Source organism: Mugil cephalus, chromosome 17 (assembly GCF_022458985.1).
Source record: "Mugil cephalus isolate CIBA_MC_2020 chromosome 17, CIBA_Mcephalus_1.1, whole genome shotgun sequence".
Taxonomy (NCBI): Eukaryota; Metazoa; Chordata; class Actinopteri; order Mugiliformes; family Mugilidae; genus Mugil; species Mugil cephalus.
The window spans coordinates 17115083-17133779 of NC_061786.1; the positions used below are offsets into that span (position 1 = coordinate 17115083).

Sequence of the window (18697 nt, forward strand, 5' to 3'; positions counted from 1 at the left end):
CATGCACGTATGTGTGTGTCTTGGCGAGAGACGGAGAGCAGGTGATGGTTTTACCTGCAAGAGAGACCTTTTCATGTCAGACCTCACACTGAAATGGCCCTGCAGCGTCACCCCGGCATGCCAAAAGACAGGAAGGAGGAAAAAGCAGAGATGGGTAAACGGGACCTTTGAGGCGTCAGTGGTGTCTGACAGATGGGGAATTTTTCAGAAGTAGAGTGCGCGGGGGACATGAAAACCACTCCACCGCCAGGTTTGTCTGAGTGACAAGATTGACGAAGATTGATAAAACGTTCGGCTCTAAGGAGAGCAAATTAGTTCAGGGCAAAGAGAAGTGAATGAAGAATCAACGAAGGAAGGACTGAGTGCTGTCCCTTGCATGAAGCCAAATTAGCATGCTCAGTAGATCTCTTTTATGGCTTTGGCGCTGTCCGTGGTGCTGAAAAGATGTGGTTACACAACGGATAATGTTCTACTTGGACGGCGGGGAGAAAGTGGGAATAAATCTCTGAGGAAAATTGAGATTTCAGCGAGCTATTAGCTTTGTGTTGGCCAACCTGGCAGGAACACTGTGGTCAGAGCTGTGGAGGTGCTTTAAAGAGGCCGATTACCTCAGAAAAAAAATGAGAACCGTTTACAACATTTCGGGAAAATGTTCTAATTCTCCGTTTACTTTAAATTAATCTTTATGAAGCAGTCTAATACACCCTTTCCTCCTAATGCTTGTGTCGTAGCCTTCATTGCATTAATGAAACATTAAGATGTAACTATCGTTCATTTAAATATGTGTATAAAAGTAAAATCTTGGTTAAAAAGCAGAAAACCCATTACAATACTGGATTGTCTAACCTACGATAATATTCATAAAACAATTACAAGGCGAAGTCCTCTGGTGTTTGTACTTTCAATTCTGAATGAAAACATTAAGTGCAAATTCTCTTCGGGATCCGGAGAAGCGGAAGGAAATGTTACCCGACGAGTTTTCATTAAAATTCAACAAGAGGCAAGCTCCGTGAGAGGTTAGATTATTGGCGGGCGAGCAGGCGCATGGACACACACACACACACAGTCCCGAACGCGCGCGCGCACACACACATTTCACAGCTGGTGTGCCTTCCTCCAGCAGAGACTGACAGAAGCGGGGCGACCGCTCTAAGCTGTGAGCGCTCATATCTCCTATCCTCTCCTCCACCAGCGCGTCTTTCTCAGTTGACATAAAAACTTTGAAGAGGTGAGAGGCGAAACGTCAAAACGCCGACAAATCACCGTCGACAGCGCGCACCAACAAAGACGAAGCGGGGTGGGCGAAAGAAAAGAACCATCAAGTCCGAGAAAAGCGGTGGAGCCGGGAGAAAGAGGGAGCTATGCCATCTCCCGCCGAGCAGAGCCCAGTCCTCCTCTGTTGTGTGTCGGAGCTACAGCATGGTGTCTCTTTCTGGACTCTGGACCTACTGCCTCGCCCCGGGGAGAACTCATCTCCTTCTCCGGTCTGCCACGCCGCTCCTGCTGCTTATGTTATTAACCGTCTTTTCCACCCCGGAGTCCTGTTTTCCTCACCCCCAGTCGTGCCACATCCTCGCCCGGATAGGTCACACCGTGCGCCTCGGTGCGCTCTTGCCGACCCGGCAGCCGGCACGGATACAAAACGCGCTCAACCGCGCCCTGGCGAGCCTCCGGCACCAAAGCGGAGGGGGAGACTCCACCACAACCTCCCAGCCTCCTCCTCTCCTGCCCTACAACCTGAGCCTGGAGATGGTGGCTCGATCGCCCGGGGGAGGGGACCCGGAGTCGTTGTCCCGTAGTGCTTGCCAGGACCTGGTGGTCAGGGGTGTATCAGCCGTGCTCGCTTTTCCCCGCTCCAGAGAGGAGCTGATCCAGGTGGAGTTCCTATCATCTTTCCTGGAGATCCCTTTCATCTCCATCCTGGAGGACACAGAGCCGCTTGTGACTAAGGTATGCATGAATAGTGTTTGTGTCTGTGCTGTCCCCATATGCACCTGTGGCAGTCGTCTTTAAAGGAGCAGAAAGAAAAAGAAAAACGCATTTGAATGTATTCTGGTTTCAGTGTTTCCTACACCTTGCATTATAATAATATTTAGACTCGTGGTCAAATATACGTATACTGTCTGTCACCAACCACCCTCTGGTTTGTCCATTAACCGGGGGCAAGGATTTTGTCATCCATGCTGGTGCAGACATCTTCTCACTAGCCAGATATTAAAGCTGGCCCAAAGGCAAATGAGCAGTGTTATGAAAGGTAATTTTAAAGGGGATACTCGGAGCAATTATCCTTCAGCCCCTGTCTAAGGAAATATAAAAATAGTAACGTTGCGGACATTAACAGTGAAATTGGACATTAAATGACAGTGACACTAAAAGACTGTGAAGTGTCTCAGATTTTGACTTCGACCACAAAATACCTTCTTCCAGCAAAGTCTTCGGTCTGTTCAGATTGATCTCAGCTGAGCTGTGCTGGTCAACCTTCAGGCCCTTTACATGCATGTTTAATACCGGGTTGCTCTGACTTGGTATTGAACCGAACCCACAAGCCGAGAAATGTTTCTTTCTTCTTCGCTTCAAATCCTGTGTATTTATATGTGGATGTGCAAGAGGGAATGTGTGTGCAGGAAAAATTATTTCTGATGTTTTTTGTTTTGGTTTGGTTTTTTGCAAAGAGTTAGTGATCGATATATGCTGTTCAGCTCGCGTTATTTGTGTGATCGCATTGTTTACGTGCGCACGTTGCTCTGTCCGTGCACAGATCGAGTGAGCAATAAATGTGCATGTGTGTCATGTTAGTATTCCCATCAGCTGTGGAGCTGCTTGCCAGTCAGTCAATCCAGCTCCAGTCATATCCGCCTCTGAGCAGCCAACTGCGCCTCTCTTTCACACGCACACATTTGAGTGCGCCACACGCAACCAACCAGGACTCCCCGTGCACGCACACGTGTGCACACATGAAGAGGACGTTCAACTTCTTTCGCGCACACACACTGTGCGAACACACAAGCTGAGCTACGAGGCAGCATCAGGGTCAGGGGAGGCGGTAAGAGCTGTGGTTTAAGTCAGAAATCTTTGTCCCGTCACGTCCCTTTGTCGACAATGGATTGCTTATTCGATTTCAATGAAGGCCGCATGAATGAGAAGTCAAACCACTTAACGAATGTGTCGGCAACGCAAGCAGATAAGCAGGGACGAGTAGAGTGGGGGTGGGAGACAGAGGCAAAGTGACGAGAGAAAGAGGAGTGGGCTTTTCTGTGAGCTGTGGGAGGCCTTTCAGTTCTACGGAACCGTTCCAAGCAGTCAGGGGGCAAAATAGAAACAACCATCACTCGCTTCCTTTGTCTCTCTTTGTCTCTGCGTCTCAGCGTTTCAGTATATTTAGCAATAATTTAAAGAGGGTAAGAGCCTGTGTTGGATGGCTTTTGTGGCCGGAAAGCAGTTCAGCCGTACATCAAACTCCTTTTTGTTTTTGCTCAGTGTCAGTCAGGTGTTTCACTCTGACATGTTCTACATTTCTGGCCACAGTAGCATGGGCTGTAAGCGGCAGAGGAAGAACGGTTGTTAATTAGAGAGTGGTAGTTTATGTTATTGGACGACTGAATGACGAACAAGGCCAGAAAACTGAGAGTTAATTAGGAGAAAATCCACAAAGTTTGGAGTACAGTGTGTGACTAAGAAATGATCTGCCAGGGAAAAAAATGGTATTTTTAAATGCAAATGTTACAAAAACTAAATGGCAAGAAGAATCCTTCACGTAGAGAATCGTTCACGTAGAGAACAGCACGATAGACCTCCTTCCTGCTCTCGTTATAGTGTATTTTGAGTCATGTAGCAATGATTAGTCCATTAGTTAATCAATCATTCAGTCAATAGCCTTGATGGTCCATTTCTTGTTTGCCAGAAATATCATCCACTGTTTCTTGTCTTGTTCTTGTCTCTGTTTTAAAGACCTGCTGTCTTTTGCTGTTGATTGCTGGGGTTTGGACAAAGCGAACAATCTAAAGATACAGCCTTCAACTCCGGGAAATTGTGAAGGTCATTTCTCACAATTTTGCTGAAATAGACTCTGAAATATTGATCAGTTTTGGTACAGAACCTCGCAATTCTTTCAAACCACAATAAAACAGGCAGCAGCAGGCCCCAAAGTGGCACGCGCTACAGTCGAAACTGTTGCATGTCGTCTCTCTCTCTCTCTCTCTCTCTGTAACACCCCGGGGTGCGCCCCGATTGAAAACCTGTCCCACCTCCTACCAGCCTCCTTTTATTTCTCACGTCGCTCCCTTTCTAACACACACGGAGAGGGCATTGGTGAGCGGGGTAGGTCAACAGGGTGGTGAATTGTTAGCCAGGGAACCCAAACGGGGAACATTGTGTTCAGCACTGAAAGATATCCTTCTAATTAAAAAATGCTGTTTACATTTTCGCAGTGGGATGGAGCACTGCTCCTGCAGAAAGGCAGCGACAAAACAAGTGGTGTGGCCAAACATTTTTCCGGATCTGTCATAGATTGATTCAAACGAGGAGGGTGGTGTTTTTTTGTTTTTTTTTTTGTTTGTTTTTTAATTTGGAAGGAGACTCTTTCCCCATTGAAATTGTGGAGATTTTTCTTTTTCTTTTTTTTTTCTGCAGGGTACTGGGAAGTGTGCCCATGTTTTTCTGGTGAACAGATTACTTCCCTGGATGTCAGTTGAGACGAGACGCAGATAGAACCACACGCGGGAGGAAACGGGGAGATGGATAGGCATTTGCACAAGCAGGACGAGGCATTCGGTGCTTCCCGTCCAACTGTCAAGTCAATTTTACACAAACTTAAAAGGGCCACAAAATGTTAAAAAAAAAAAAAAAAAGGGACTTGTTGAGTGTGTTTCTTCCACATGCTAAACAGACTTGCTCAAGGTCAAAGAAGATGTCCATGAAATTTATCAAAGAATCCTTCAAGAGTGAATTAACACAGTGGCACAGTGTTATTTTTCTCTCCTGTCAGCTAATTTGGCCGCATTTCAAGTTACATAAAGCGACAAAAACAGAGAGATACTCTTGACGTCAGGGGGGTTGTCATATAGCGTGTGTGGTATTTTCCAGACTGCCTTCCACTACACCCGAAAACACAACCGGCTGCTGAGGGGTTGTCATCCTCATGGGAATGTCTCCGATAAATTGTCACACCAAGTTCTCCGTTGTCAGAACCCTCCTGTACCTTAAAAGTTGGTGAAATATTGCTGCACCAGTGAAGACACAGAGACAGGAAAGGACACAGAGAGACGGGCGGGGAGGCAGCCAGAGAGAGGGGTCGGATGTCCATCTGCGTTCTCCTCCCTCTGCTTAGTCAGACAGAGCTGTGAGACTCTGTGATGCGTCCCAGCAAGGAAGTGCTTATTCCTCCCAACCTACTTAAGCTAATTAGAACCACTGTGTGACCCCTAACTGTAAATCTCCCTCGTCCATCTACGGAAGGCGGGGCGGGAGGAGGGGGGAGGAAAAGAAGAAGGGACGGAGAGGGGAGGAGAAGGAACAGAAAATGGGCTTCTAATTCCCATTAGGACCATTACGGGCATTTGGGCAGGTGATTTTTTTCATCAGTAGCTTTTCCTAGAATGAGAGGAAGAAACCGAATCGAGGACGTTTAAGTAGGGAGAAAAAAATCCTTAAAATATCATTAATTAACCCCTCAAATGAATTAGATTCCAATCAAAATCGGTTTTCCACTGGCAGCTTAGGATGTTTTGGTGTCGGCAAATTGCGAGTGCGGACTAAAAATGATTTGTTTGCCCAATTTGCCGACATATCTAATTGAAATAGAACATCCGTAATCTCGGTCCAGCCTCTTTTCAAAGCCAAATAATTCAAGATTTTCCTCGATAATGTTGCACAAAATAATTTTTTGTTGGATCATGATTTCTATTCCCGGAAATGTTATTAGCTGAGGGAAATGGGTTTGCTGATTCCTCAATGTGATTAGATGCAAAGGGGGGGGGGGGGGGGGGGGGGGGGAGTGGTGTTTGGGGGGGTGAATTCATTATTTGTTGGAATACTGCACGATGCACAGAACTGTATTGCACATGGCCCAATTTTAATGACATACATATGTTTGTCATCTGTGTAGTTCAGTTACCTCTATTATATCCCCTACAATACAGAGGAGCATTTTATTCAAATTTCATGGAGTCTGGTTTCTACTTGACTTGTCTGCAGGTATAACTGCTTGTTATACGATTGTTTTTTAGTTTTTTTTTTGTTTTGTTTTTTTGGTGATGCTGAGTATGCTAAGCAGACTCTGCTGCTGAACTTTAAATCCATCCGAGCCACAGCATCTGTTGACTGCCTAAGCTGCAAACGTAGACGCCGTTACCTCGATCCCCGGAACATAAACGCTACAGTGCCCCCTCGTTCTGGCGCCGCAGTGTTTTATTCATGGCTCCTCCGCTGTTTGCGATTCTGACCACCTTTATCGTCCGGCAGGGAAACCGCTTTCCCCTCTGCCATCTATCCACCCTGCATTCTTTCATTAAGTCACTTCTCTTTTTAATGACATACCTCATTCTGCTTAGTAAAATGAAGATTAGTACAGTAGAAAAAACCCAATTTGCGACTTTGAATGAAATTACATTTTAATCCAGGGACCCTGCTGAATAAGACGCATTGTGGCTCGGAGCTAGCCCCGCTCTCGGAGGACACACATGCCGCGCCCGCGCTCATCTGCAGAGGAACGCGTGCACGCGCCACACACACGCACACACACACACACACACACGCACACATACACACACACATACACACACACACACACACACACACACACACACACACACACACACACACACACACACACACACACACAGAGGCGTATACTCGCGTGTACGAGGTTCGTGCACTCGCTCACAGTGTCTGGCCTGTGCTCACTAAAGGTTATTAAGCCTAATGAATCTTTACAAGTCCGTGCTGCCTTTAGTGTTTTCTTTGAGATGATGAGGGGATTTGTGCCCCCGACCGCAGCGGAATAAACGCGCGGGGAGAGAGACAGAAGGGGACAAAACTTGAGGCCTAACCAGAGCCGCAGGCGAAATGACAGTCTGCGATGAGCGGGGCACTTAATGCAAACAGCTCTGAGCTTTCGCTTTATTAGTGTGAGGATGACAGTTCGGTGCAGTTTTGACTGAGCCAGATTAATTGAGCAGAGCAGAAACGGCCGAGTGTGTATTACCAAAAGGACTATGGGGCTGTTTGAGAGGCACAGTATGGCATTTGAGTGCTAGCGTTCTGATGTTTTTTGCTTGTGTCTGGCTTGTTTTCTTTGCCCCCCGGGTGAAACAAATGTCTCCAGTAATTCCACACCAATCCTGCGTTTCTCAGTGAAGCAAATGAGGTGCACCCATGATGGATAGAGGCAGAAAGGAACGGACGGGCTGCACGTAGCGTTCGGGAAAAAGGGAGATGCGAATTTCATTACATTGAGTTAATAGGGGGATGAAGGAATGAGGGATTGAGGAAGAAAGGAGGGATCATCTGGTAGGAAATGCAAAAAGAAGAGATCATGGGTGAAATGGGAGAATATAAGGGCTGAGTAACAATAGAACAGGACAGAAAGAATTGAGGAATCAGGTGATACGAAAGATGGAAGCAAGGGATTAAGGTAGAAAGGGATGAGTAAGGTTAGAAATGTGGAAAGGAGTCATTAAGGAAAGAATTCCAGTGGAGACTGAGGAGGAAAGGGAAGCACCTGATGAGGAACGGGGAAAGGAAATGAAAAAGGGAACAAACTGAGTGAGAATTGTAGGAGGAGGAAAGAAGGACGACACATCAGCGATCAAGATATAAGGAATGAGGGACGGAGGTATCAAGGGAATAGAAAGTAATGCTTTTTAAGGAAGGAGAGACTTAAGATATAGAGGAAAAGGAAGAGGCTGGGACAAGGGAGGACGGTGCAAGGAAGAAATTGAGGAACTGAGCTGGAAACTGACAGAAGGATCACACCTCGCAGGGTGTCAAGTTGGAAAGAAAGGAAGGAAGGAAAGAGGGAAGGAGGGTGGGGGTGGATGGAAGAATCAAAGGGATGAGGGAAGGATGCCCTGGACCCTGTGCTTTCGCTTCCAGCGAGGAGTCTGACGGAGGCAGTTTTATCTGAACCGCGCTGGTTCATTAGAGGATTAGTGAGTGATAACTCGGAGCTCGATCTGTGACTGGAAACCACCCTCACACTCGCACACGTGCACTCGTGCAGATAAATAAATACATGCACGCACTGTGGCGGAAACTGTCTCTGCAAGGTGGCGCACCGGACACACAAATAATCACACAGAACTGACAGGTTTAAAGTTTTAGAGGATATTGTGATTACAGTAGGAGACCTCTACAACACCACACCACACAGGGAAACATTTGTCTCTTATAGTGTTCGCAAAGACAGAGATTGTCTAGCAACTTCACTTCCACAGCACACATACTCTCTGTTGCATGCCTACATAGTCCCCTATAGATTATCCAGATGTAAACTTGAGACTTTCCTCCAAGCGACGCCTCCCCCTCCTCCTCCCCACTCTGGGACCGACGAAGCAGCAGCTGTTAGCGTGTTTACCGACACGAGAGTGTGTGTTATTGCATTACGGTATGCGACAGCTGAGGCAGAACACCAGAAATCTAGGCCAGGTGGACTTCAGTGATAAGGGCGGACCTGGATGCAACACACACACTCACGCACACACTCACACACATACGTACAGTGCAGCCCTATAGACGCTCCCGTGGGTCAGAGGTGAAAGACGAGCAGAAGGAAAAGGGGACAGAAGGTGAGAGAGACATGTGCTGATGTGAGATTAAACAGATGCTGACAGATGGTCGCGGGACGCGGATGAGCCGATGAGCGGGTGCCAAAGCGACAGGTTAGCCAAACACCCGCAGTGAAGACGAGGATGTGGGGTTAACGTCCAGAAAGAGGAGGAGGAGGAGGGGGGAAATCCAAGTAACAAAGGGTAAAGAGTAAACAAGGAAAACAGATTTGGACACACAGAATGATCCAGAAAGTTTGAGAGACAGGGCGAGATGAAATAGACAGCAAGTAAAGTGAGGAAGTGATAAAAGTAGGGAGGGGGGGGATAGAAAGGGGGAAGGGGGCACCTGCAGGTGTCAGAGAAAATGTGACCGAGCAAAAAGCTGTCAGAGACGAGGTTATTTGAGAGGCGGCCGAGGCGAAGACAGGGGACTGAAAGATGGCACACCCCAAGGTAACTCCTGTGTTCCTTCTGGGATATTTATGTTGGGAGTTGGCAAGAAAACAGGCATGATTTAGAACCCATCTGGATGGGCTTCAACACCACCTGCCCACAGAGGAAAAGCTGGCTGTAAGGAGACACACACAACGGCGCACCGGCGGCACTCGCATATATGCAGGAACATGCGTCAGTTACACCCGTAACATGTGTAGATGTGCAACCATGTCCCACCCCTCCCCCGATCTGGCTCTGCTCCCGCTTGTTAGATTTGAAAGTGAATAATCACCTTCCTGTTTAATTGCCTATTTTGTGGCACAGTGGGGTAGATGGTTATCCTAAACGTGAATGGTAGGCAACCATGTCTGGCCTTGGTCTAGTTGAGCGTTTAACCTGAGGTATGCGGTGTTTTTTAGCATGTGTTTGAAACGATAAAGATGAGGCTAAGGGCTAAATTCCCTCAAAGTAAGAAAGAGGTACGAACGGCTTCGGTACATGAGGAGCAACGGCAAGGAAGAAAACAGGTGTCTGCAGATGTCTATGGATCTTATACCGATCAAGCATAAGGTTGCGACCACCTTCCTAATGTTGTGTGGGTCTCCCTTGAGGCTCCAAAGCAATTATGAGCCTTCTGGGGGATCCTTCTTTGGATGCTGTGCTTTGAGGGAAGTGGTCTTTGTGAATCCATCTTGTTCCAGCGCATCCCACAAATACTTGATCAGTTTAGGATTTGGTGAATTTGGAGGTCAGGTCAACCCGTTGTGTTTTTTGAGTAGTTCCTAAACCATTTTGGAGTGCTATGTGGTTGGTTTGCCCGGTCTTGTCTAGGTGGGTGGTGCATGTCTCAATAACATTGCATCATCATAATGTTTTGCCTGATCGGTGTTTACAAATGTTAAATATGACCACAAAGTAAAAGTTATTAGTTTTGAGTACAAATGCCAACCCAATTTAGGCGTCCTTCAACGATAGCAGCTCAGGTAGCCTCAGGAAATGTGTACATCATGTTTAGTGTCTCGGCTCTGACCTCATCACGATCCACAAGGAAACACTGAAACACCCAACCCAGCAGGCAGCGGCGACGGGGAGCACTACTGATGCGTGCAGACGCGCAGTGAAGGAACGAGCAGAGCACTGATGGCTTTAGGCTGTGATTGAAAGGGTTTGTCGAATGCACGTTGCCTCGAGAGGAGTGAGTCAGGTAGCCAATTCCCGCGGGGATGCCTGCACTGGCTTCCAGGTCGGCTTAAGGTTTTAAAAGAGGTTAGGTTTTGTGATTTAGAAATCATCCCCTCACGTCTGTGTTAAATGTGGTACATTCGCACAGTGTAAATGAACATGATCTCTTGGCGAACATGATGGCTAGGCTCCGCTGCTTTCTGCTTCCACCGCGTGTCAAAGGTCGTACTGTACATTTTTCACCGCTACGCTTTTTGACAGCTTCAGTTTCTTTGCACATTTGGTTTAATAAAAATATTGACCTGGGCTGACCGCAGGGGAAAATTACACAAACTACCTGGCAGGATTTAAAAGTGTGCCCGCGCATGTCACCCATCTCTTCATCCTTAGAGACTTTGCTCTTCCGACGGCTTTGAGCTTGTTTTTCCTGTGAACTGGTCTCACATGCTGCGTAGCGACATCCTCCCTACTCTGCACCCGAACTGCTGTCCAGACGTTAGTATATAATTGCCAACACAGCCTCCGTAACACATTCCGAGTCAAAGAGATGCCACTTTGTTTTGCACAGGACATGTATTATCACAGGAATATGGTAATTTTCGCTTTTCAATTTGTGGGCATGGCTGATTTGCAAGGGATTATAATGACAAACTCCACGATTATTACATATCACTTGACGTTTTTGGAAAATAGGATTTTTGCATTTATGCTTATTGCCGGCTGATTCTAAATGCTTTGGTTGAACGGTGCACTGTCAACAGCACGTTGTCTGTCATCTCTGCAACATTCAATACCCCCATAACGTAGGTCTTCAACAGGGGGTCCGCGACCCCTAGGATGTCCGCGTGGGTACTGCAAGGGGGTCGCAAAATCTTTGGGTGATCAGACATTTTACAAAACAAATGAATTTGTTTAAATGCTCATTAACATGAATCGAACATATTTAATGAAGGGATAAATCGAGGTTATCTTTCAGTCAGTGCTCTACTCATTCACACAGGAGCTGTCTCAACAGCACACAGTTTCACACAGAGCGCCACACTACACCTGTCAATCTCAGCCTCCTGTGCACAGTAGGCCCTGCCCCTATTGCTGCTGATCCAGGCCGCATATTACAGTCCAAGTGAGTCCAAGTGAAATCCAGATGCACGCTGCAGAAGAGAAGCTAACAGTGCAATGTTTTGATGATACACTCTCTTCTGCCACATTTAGATATGTTTAATGGTAAAGGTATGTATGTTGCACATGTTTCTCCACACTCAGTTCTCTGTATGTCGCATCTTTTCACTGATGCACATTTGCGGATAACAAGATGACGGCATAAGTGAGCTGTGTATATCCACACGTCCAGGATTTGAAACACAGTGCCAAAGGTCCTAGCTAGGTAGGGGCTCAACAGATGACAATGTCGGCCTCCCATCTGGTGAACTGGCTGGTGAAATTATTGCAGATGATAATGCTAATGTCTGTAGCAAACATTCACAATCAGTGGAGAACGCTAACTTAAGTGTGCTATTGCTGCACTGAAAATATCATGAATTCATTTAAGATAAGAGTATATTGACTTGTCCAAGATCTTTCTATCCTCTAAAGATAAATTACTACATTCGGAAAGGGCAACAGATTCTCACCTTGGTCGTCTCAAGTGGATGAAACTCTTTGAAAATAAAGCTAAGCGCTTTCGCACTTTAACTCCATAGTTTAATTTTATACCCAACCATGAAAGTGTTCCGACATGCCTTCTGAGTTTCCTGAAGCCGTCACGCCACCCAATATCACGCCACACAATGCAGAAACAACGCTCCTGTAATCTCCAGTAACTGCAGTACATTTGACAGACATACAGCTGTAGATCACACACACGCACACGCACACACACACACACACACACACACACCCACACTTGTAGCTGCACACAAAACGCAGCGAAATACACTGTTCGAAACACCCATCCATGACTGTCACAGTCACGCCTCTGCCCCACACATGCATGGACACAAACACTCGGCCAGATTGTATCTGGCAGCATCCATCATACGCGGGCCGTGTTTCGTTTGTTGCTCTCTGTGTCTCTCTCCAACTCCCTTTCTGTATTGACCTCTGTATTCGAGCTTCCCCCGTAAAGCAGAGCGGAGCGGAACGACAGATAAATCCTGAAAGACATCGCAGCCCGAGAGCCGGTGCGAGGGAAACGTCAAGATGATCTGATTTTCATATGCACAACATCCAACACATAAACACTGTTTATGGGATGGAAGGACACATGTAGCTGGAAAAAAATAAAAATAAAAAACAAACCAAAAAAAAACAGCGCCTGCAGTTTACATGATACCAGGGGATAAAAACACATATTTGAAAGGGAGTGTATCGAAGCAAAGGATGGGCGAATGACTTAAGAAGACTATCAATGACAGCTTAAGGGTAGGGTGGCACAAAATGAAAAGAGACAAAGACATAAAGAGACAAAAAAGAAAATGTGATAGAGGGAAGAGAAACAGGATATGATCAATTTTCTTTCCTCATTGCCCTTCACAAGAGCGGACAGACTGCCCTCCAGATAGAGCTAAAGCAGATTCCCTGTCGCACTTATCTCATGCCAAGTCACACAAGAGAGCGGAGCAATATTTCACTCTAATTGAGGTCGCTGGCGTGCATAGATCATGCGTCTAGCCCCTAATTCATTCCACCTTTAAAAATGAAAACTATTTGCAACACTTTTAAGATTAATCGGACAACCATCCGAACACGTTTGCATGATAACTCTATGTCTGAATACCAAAAAGTCAGCCTGTCTAAGCTGCGTGATCAGCGAACCAACGTGCGGTGGGTTGGTGATGCAGTACTGAATGGAAAATAAGGTTGTGTTGCATGTGTTTTAAAGAGGCTGGTTTTGAGAATAATCAGTGCAGAAATGAGTAGAATCAATAAGTTCTGAACTACCTCAAGCAAGGAAAACGGGGCGGTGATGATTTTTAATTGAGGCGCAGGGAATGGGGAAGCATAAGTAAAATGGCTCAAGCATTGCCTGTTCGGTTTTTCGGTTGTCTCAGTTTATGGACCCAACATGAGTTTTACGTCAGGTTAAGATTTCTCTAGACTGTTTTCCTTCCCAGAGTAATGACACATGAGTGAACCGGCACTGAGCCATGCAAGTGGAATGGTTTGGTTGAGGGATTCTTTTCAGGACCGGACATCTGGGCAAAATGGTTGGATGGAGATATCGTTTTCAGGCAGCCCACTGGTAACCGCTGCTGAGTGAAAGTTGTCAGGTATAAAATTGGACTGCAGGGAGGGAGATCTCAATATAGTCTGAGATGCACGGACCCAATATGTGCTTTAAAAATGGAATTACCTTCTTTCTCAAAAACAATAATAATAATACATTTTATTTTTGGATTCCTTTCAAAACACTCGAGTCACCTTACATAAAACATCGTAAGAATTAAACATACAATGCAATATTATAAAAGCAGAGTTAAGTACATAGCAATGAGTGGGTTAAGTGGAGTAAGCTATTTTAAAACAATGTGCTTTGAGTATGGACTGAAACGATTCAGAGTCTATGTTATGAAGGTGGGAGAATATGGTGAAGAAAAGGCGTGAACCAATCACCACTTATGTTGTAAATAAAAAAAGATAAATTAATATTTCAATCTGTGTATTATTTGTATAGCTTAATATTGGATGCATAATTAGGATAATAATGAATATTTATAAATAGCGCTAGGTTTGAGTTTAATATAGAACACATATAGTAGGTAGGGGGTCCCTACTTAATCTTTCCATCAGTTTGGGGGTCCTTGGCCTGAAAAACATTGAAGACTTCTGCTCTCATAGTCGGCGGACAGTCGGGGAGGTGGTGCAATAAGCTGTGTGGATGGGGAGGATCTGAGACTTTCAACTAATGAGGTGTACTTCTGTTCTACTGCTGTTCATTTGTAAGAAGTTGCAAGAGGTCCAGCATTTAATTTCTGTTAGACAGGCGGAAAGGGCAGGGGGTGGAATATTAGAGGTCAGATTTGTAGACAAGTAAAGCTGGGTGTCATCCGCGTAGCAATGATAATATACCTTATACAGAGCCCTGACTGCAAGCACAGACTGCACAAACAGTTTATTGATCCATGTAGTTGCCAAGGATAATCCAACAGAGGCTTTCTGGTAGCAGTCAAACGTGAGGTTAGAAAGCGGCAGGTACAGGTAATCCAGGCAGAAGCATGAGAGAACTGAGTTACACTTTGTGCAACCAGGACAGATTCCACCTACACCACATTGGTGAATGCCTGTTAAGAAGAGTTAAAAAAGTTAGGAAGTGAGGCCTCCAGAGAGCAGCGCCAGCTAATGACGCCTGTGCTCACTCAACCGGAAGTAACTGTCACCAGGTGATGGACTCCGCAGTCAGTTCTTACATCATTTGATAATAACATATATAGTAGTAGCACAAATTTATAATCCACTGCACCGTTAGCAGTTTAATGGAGAAGCACTCTGTGTTTTTCCTTTCCTAATCCAGCTGTCAAGAAAAGGCATTCAACACACAGCCTAAAAATAATTTTCCCCCTATTTTCCAATGCATTGCTTGTGAGGAAAGTATAAAATTACCTTTCAGCATATCCATATCCACAGGTAAAGAGGAATGTGCTACACAAGGGGAAGAAAAAAACATATGAATCCAAAAAAAAAAAAAAGCCATGAAGTTGAATATCATAAACTGTCAATAAATTTAAATTGAAGTATAAATCAATCACAGCCTTGAAGCTGCCAAATAACCGGGCCAAGTGATATCTCAATATCGGTTGAGATGCAACCGAAGAAAATAGATGAGAATCTATGCTTTGAAAATTAAATTCCTTATTGATTGCCATACGGCGTTTCATAATGTAACGCAAATTAGAGACTACTGCACCGCTGGTCTCGCTGAAGTGGCTTTGTGGAGAAGCCCTTTGTCTTCTTGACGTAGACGGCTTGATAAGGCATTGAAAGCGCTGCCTTAAAATACTTTTCCCTTTCTTTTTTTTCGATGCAGTCCTAGTAGAGAAATTACAAAGCTTTCAACATATGTGTCCTTGAGTAGAGAGAAGACTCCTACACACGGGAATAAACGTATGTCTGAGTCCAAAAGAGCCACATTGATTAAATATCAGTACCCATCAATACGCATAAATTGAAATAGCGACTGAGTGCGGGCTTGACGCTGTAAAATTACTGATACCGTTCTGAAACATTTAGGCCGAGGTTATATAATTTATTATGAATGTATTACTCTGGGGCTGTCTTGCTTAAATGTTGAATACTCATCTCATTTTTTTTTTTTTCGTCTGCTGGCAGTGGAAAATTGGATGCATTTTACATAATTATGAGAGGTTTTTTTTGGTGAATGTTGGTTATATAATTTTCTTTGACTTAATAATTAGTTGGTATTAACATGTAAGTCACGACGGAAACTTGGAACATGCTCGTTGGTCACTTGTCGACGTGGCAGAAGAAACAAAGCATGAGTCAGCAACGTAATTGTAGTATTGGACTTTCCAACCACAGTCGCTCTCGGACTTTGCTTAACAGTGTTGATTTTATTTAAAATGGCACTGCAGTACAGTCGCAGAACTCATTGGCAGGCTCGCCAGCTCTGGGTAAAGGCAGTTTGATTGACTAAGGATGGGCCCGATCCATCCATTTCCATTCCTCTTCCCCTTTTGTGTCTGCGTCGCCACTGGATCAGCAAGGGTTTGCAGGTCGCCTGCCAAAGCTTTCCCAGCAGTGACGGAGCTCTGCCAACGTTACTGTTTGTTTGTGTTTTTGCGCCTATGTCTTTTGTCATAATGCTGGATATCAAATTCTTTGTGTGGTCCGTGCGTTTTCCTTTTGTTCAGCTTCCGCAAACATGCCCTTTCCTCAGTCCATTGTGTAAACTGTTGAGGTTTGTTCTCGTGTCATTGAATCACCCTCCACAGATTCCTCAGACCATACCAGTCCTCAGAGTCCTTTTAAGAGTTCTTCCTTTCAAACTAACTATTAATTTTGAATATAAGAGGCCAACAAATGTGCAAACAAATCATGCACATTAACAATTAGTTGTGTATTTACATTTAAAGAAAAATACTGAATGTAAAGTTGTCTGGATTAATTGTTTGTGGCATCATTTATGGATTTTTCTGAACAGTGGTTTTGCAGATCAATACTAACTTGGCATTGCTCTTGACTCCACCTAAAATGGGCAACGCTAGCAACCTGTCACAGATGCCCTTCGTCTCCCTTTCAAATTGCGACCTGTCACTCAAAGCCATCACGTCCTTATTTAGTCTCCTCTATCTTTAAATAGCATTGTAAATGTGTAAGTTACAAACTACGTTGTGCTTGTCCCTCCCCTCCCCAAAACCGCCTCCCCCAGAGCCTGTGTACATATATACAGTCAATGATTTGTACTCAATTTAACACAACAATTTTTAAAACCGCACAGGCAACGTACGGGACTCGTGTAATACGAATGCTGGTTGCGGTCGTCACCGATAAAAATTTTTTAAAGTCAGATGTCTGTGTTCTTGATTTTTTTTTTACTTCACGGTGCTTTAAAATAATTTTAACAGCTGGTCAAAACCTGGAGGAAGCGACTCCAAATGTAACGCAACCTAGCTAAATTTTATAAGACCTAGCGCGGTTAAAATGATGATTCAACTGTTTACTATAAAATCGTTTTATTTGCTGATACTTTATTTAATTTTACATATGATTGTACATAAAATGTCACGTCTCAACAGCTCATGTTTCGTAGTCCTGTAGATTCGTAGGTGGCCTGCTGCTGTTTGTCCAATATCCACGTTATTACGGTAATTTAAGACCGACTGATAAAACAACGCATGCTTGTGCTTCTTCTGCATACAGACTACACTAATATTGAGCTTTAATTGATGGGATAACATCATAGTAAATAATTAGGCACTGCTATTAAGACAGTAGAATTACCATTAACGGTATTAGTGTCTCTGAGATGACTTCATGTTTCAGTCTCTACCAACACTAGTTGCAGCTTTCTCCACGTCACATTTTGTGCTGGTCAGGCAGTAGCTTCCTTTGGCTCCCTGAGGTCAGCTGATCAGCTGCTCCTGAGAGTGTGAAGGACTAAACGGAAGCTCCGTGCCTTTGCTGTTGCGGCTCCGCCATTACGGAATGATTTGCCTCTAGGCATCGGACGGGCCTCTTCTCTATCTGCTTTGAAGTCCTCCTCTTAAAAGACATCTCTTCTCCTTGGCCTTTGACACCATTTTGACTCTTTTTTATTTTAATGTACGACTGCTGTTGTGTTTTTACTCTTGTTGTTTGTTTTGCTTTTTTATTTCTGTACAGTACTTTGTTTGATTGTTTTTTTTAAAGTGCTTCATAAATAAAGCTGGATTGAATTAGATTATTCCTAAAAATAAAAATAAAAAAAAAGATGCAAAGGCTAAAAAGCTTTATGTAATTGAGGGTTGTTTGGTTTATCCATGGAAGCAACAGTTTTCAAATGATTTCATCCACTACAGGAATAACAAAACTGAGTGCATCTCAGCTTATTCATCTCACTTTATTTCTATGTTTATTTACAATTTAGTTGCATGTATAAGAGGTTACTATATTTCATACGACATCCAGTGTTATTCACATTTCTTGACACAGTTCCATTCCGTGGACTGATGCCTGATCAAGTGCTGTTTATCCGGTCCCCTTATGCATCAATGAACAACATGCATGTATGTATGTGATAGCACCGTGTAAACAGGTCAGACAGTATAAAGAAGTGCTGGTCAGTTGTAATTTCTCGCTGCCACTTAAAGAATGAGATATTGATCGTGGCACACGCAACTTATTTTCCTGCTTTACGTAAATCAGTGCGTGATTGACAGCCCCAGGATCCCGGGCTGCCCATCCCATCGACTGTTGATTTCATCAGCGTGCCTACCTCCTCTCTCTGGCCAACCACCCGTTTAACCCCGCTTTCAAATTAGCATCTGCTCCTTTCCCATTTTTGAACAGTGGACATTTTCCAAAACCTAATAATATTGCTGTTTTTTTTCTCTCTATAGCATGTCTGGGATTGCACAAGCCTAAGTGATTAGTTTTGCGGCTGCACAAATCGCTTGGAGGTAGATTGTTAGCGGAGAGTGCAGGAGGTCCTCGAGAGGAATGCATTCAGTCCTCCTCTAGCTATTTAATTATGAGGGCGGCAGACCCCTGGGTGCATGGCTTCATTCTCCCACGACGGTGGCTCGCTAACAAACTCTGCTGAGTGCCTTTGATTGATCTGGAGCCATTTGAGGTGGCCGTGAAAAGACAAAGGCTGTGAC

General features: G+C 44.7%; 1 protein-coding gene across 1 annotated transcript in view; it reads left to right on the forward strand.

The window, feature by feature from the left end:
• The first annotated feature begins 1033 nt into the window (after positions 1-1033).
• Positions 1034-18697, forward strand: part of LOC125023164 (glutamate receptor ionotropic, NMDA 3B-like) — a 68418-nt gene continuing 50754 nt past the window's right edge. The window contains exon 1 of the mRNA XM_047610228.1: positions 1034-1950. Coding sequence (XP_047466184.1) covers positions 1420-1950 — 531 coding nt within the window. The 5' untranslated portion in view covers positions 1034-1419. The remainder of the gene's footprint in view (positions 1951-18697) is intronic.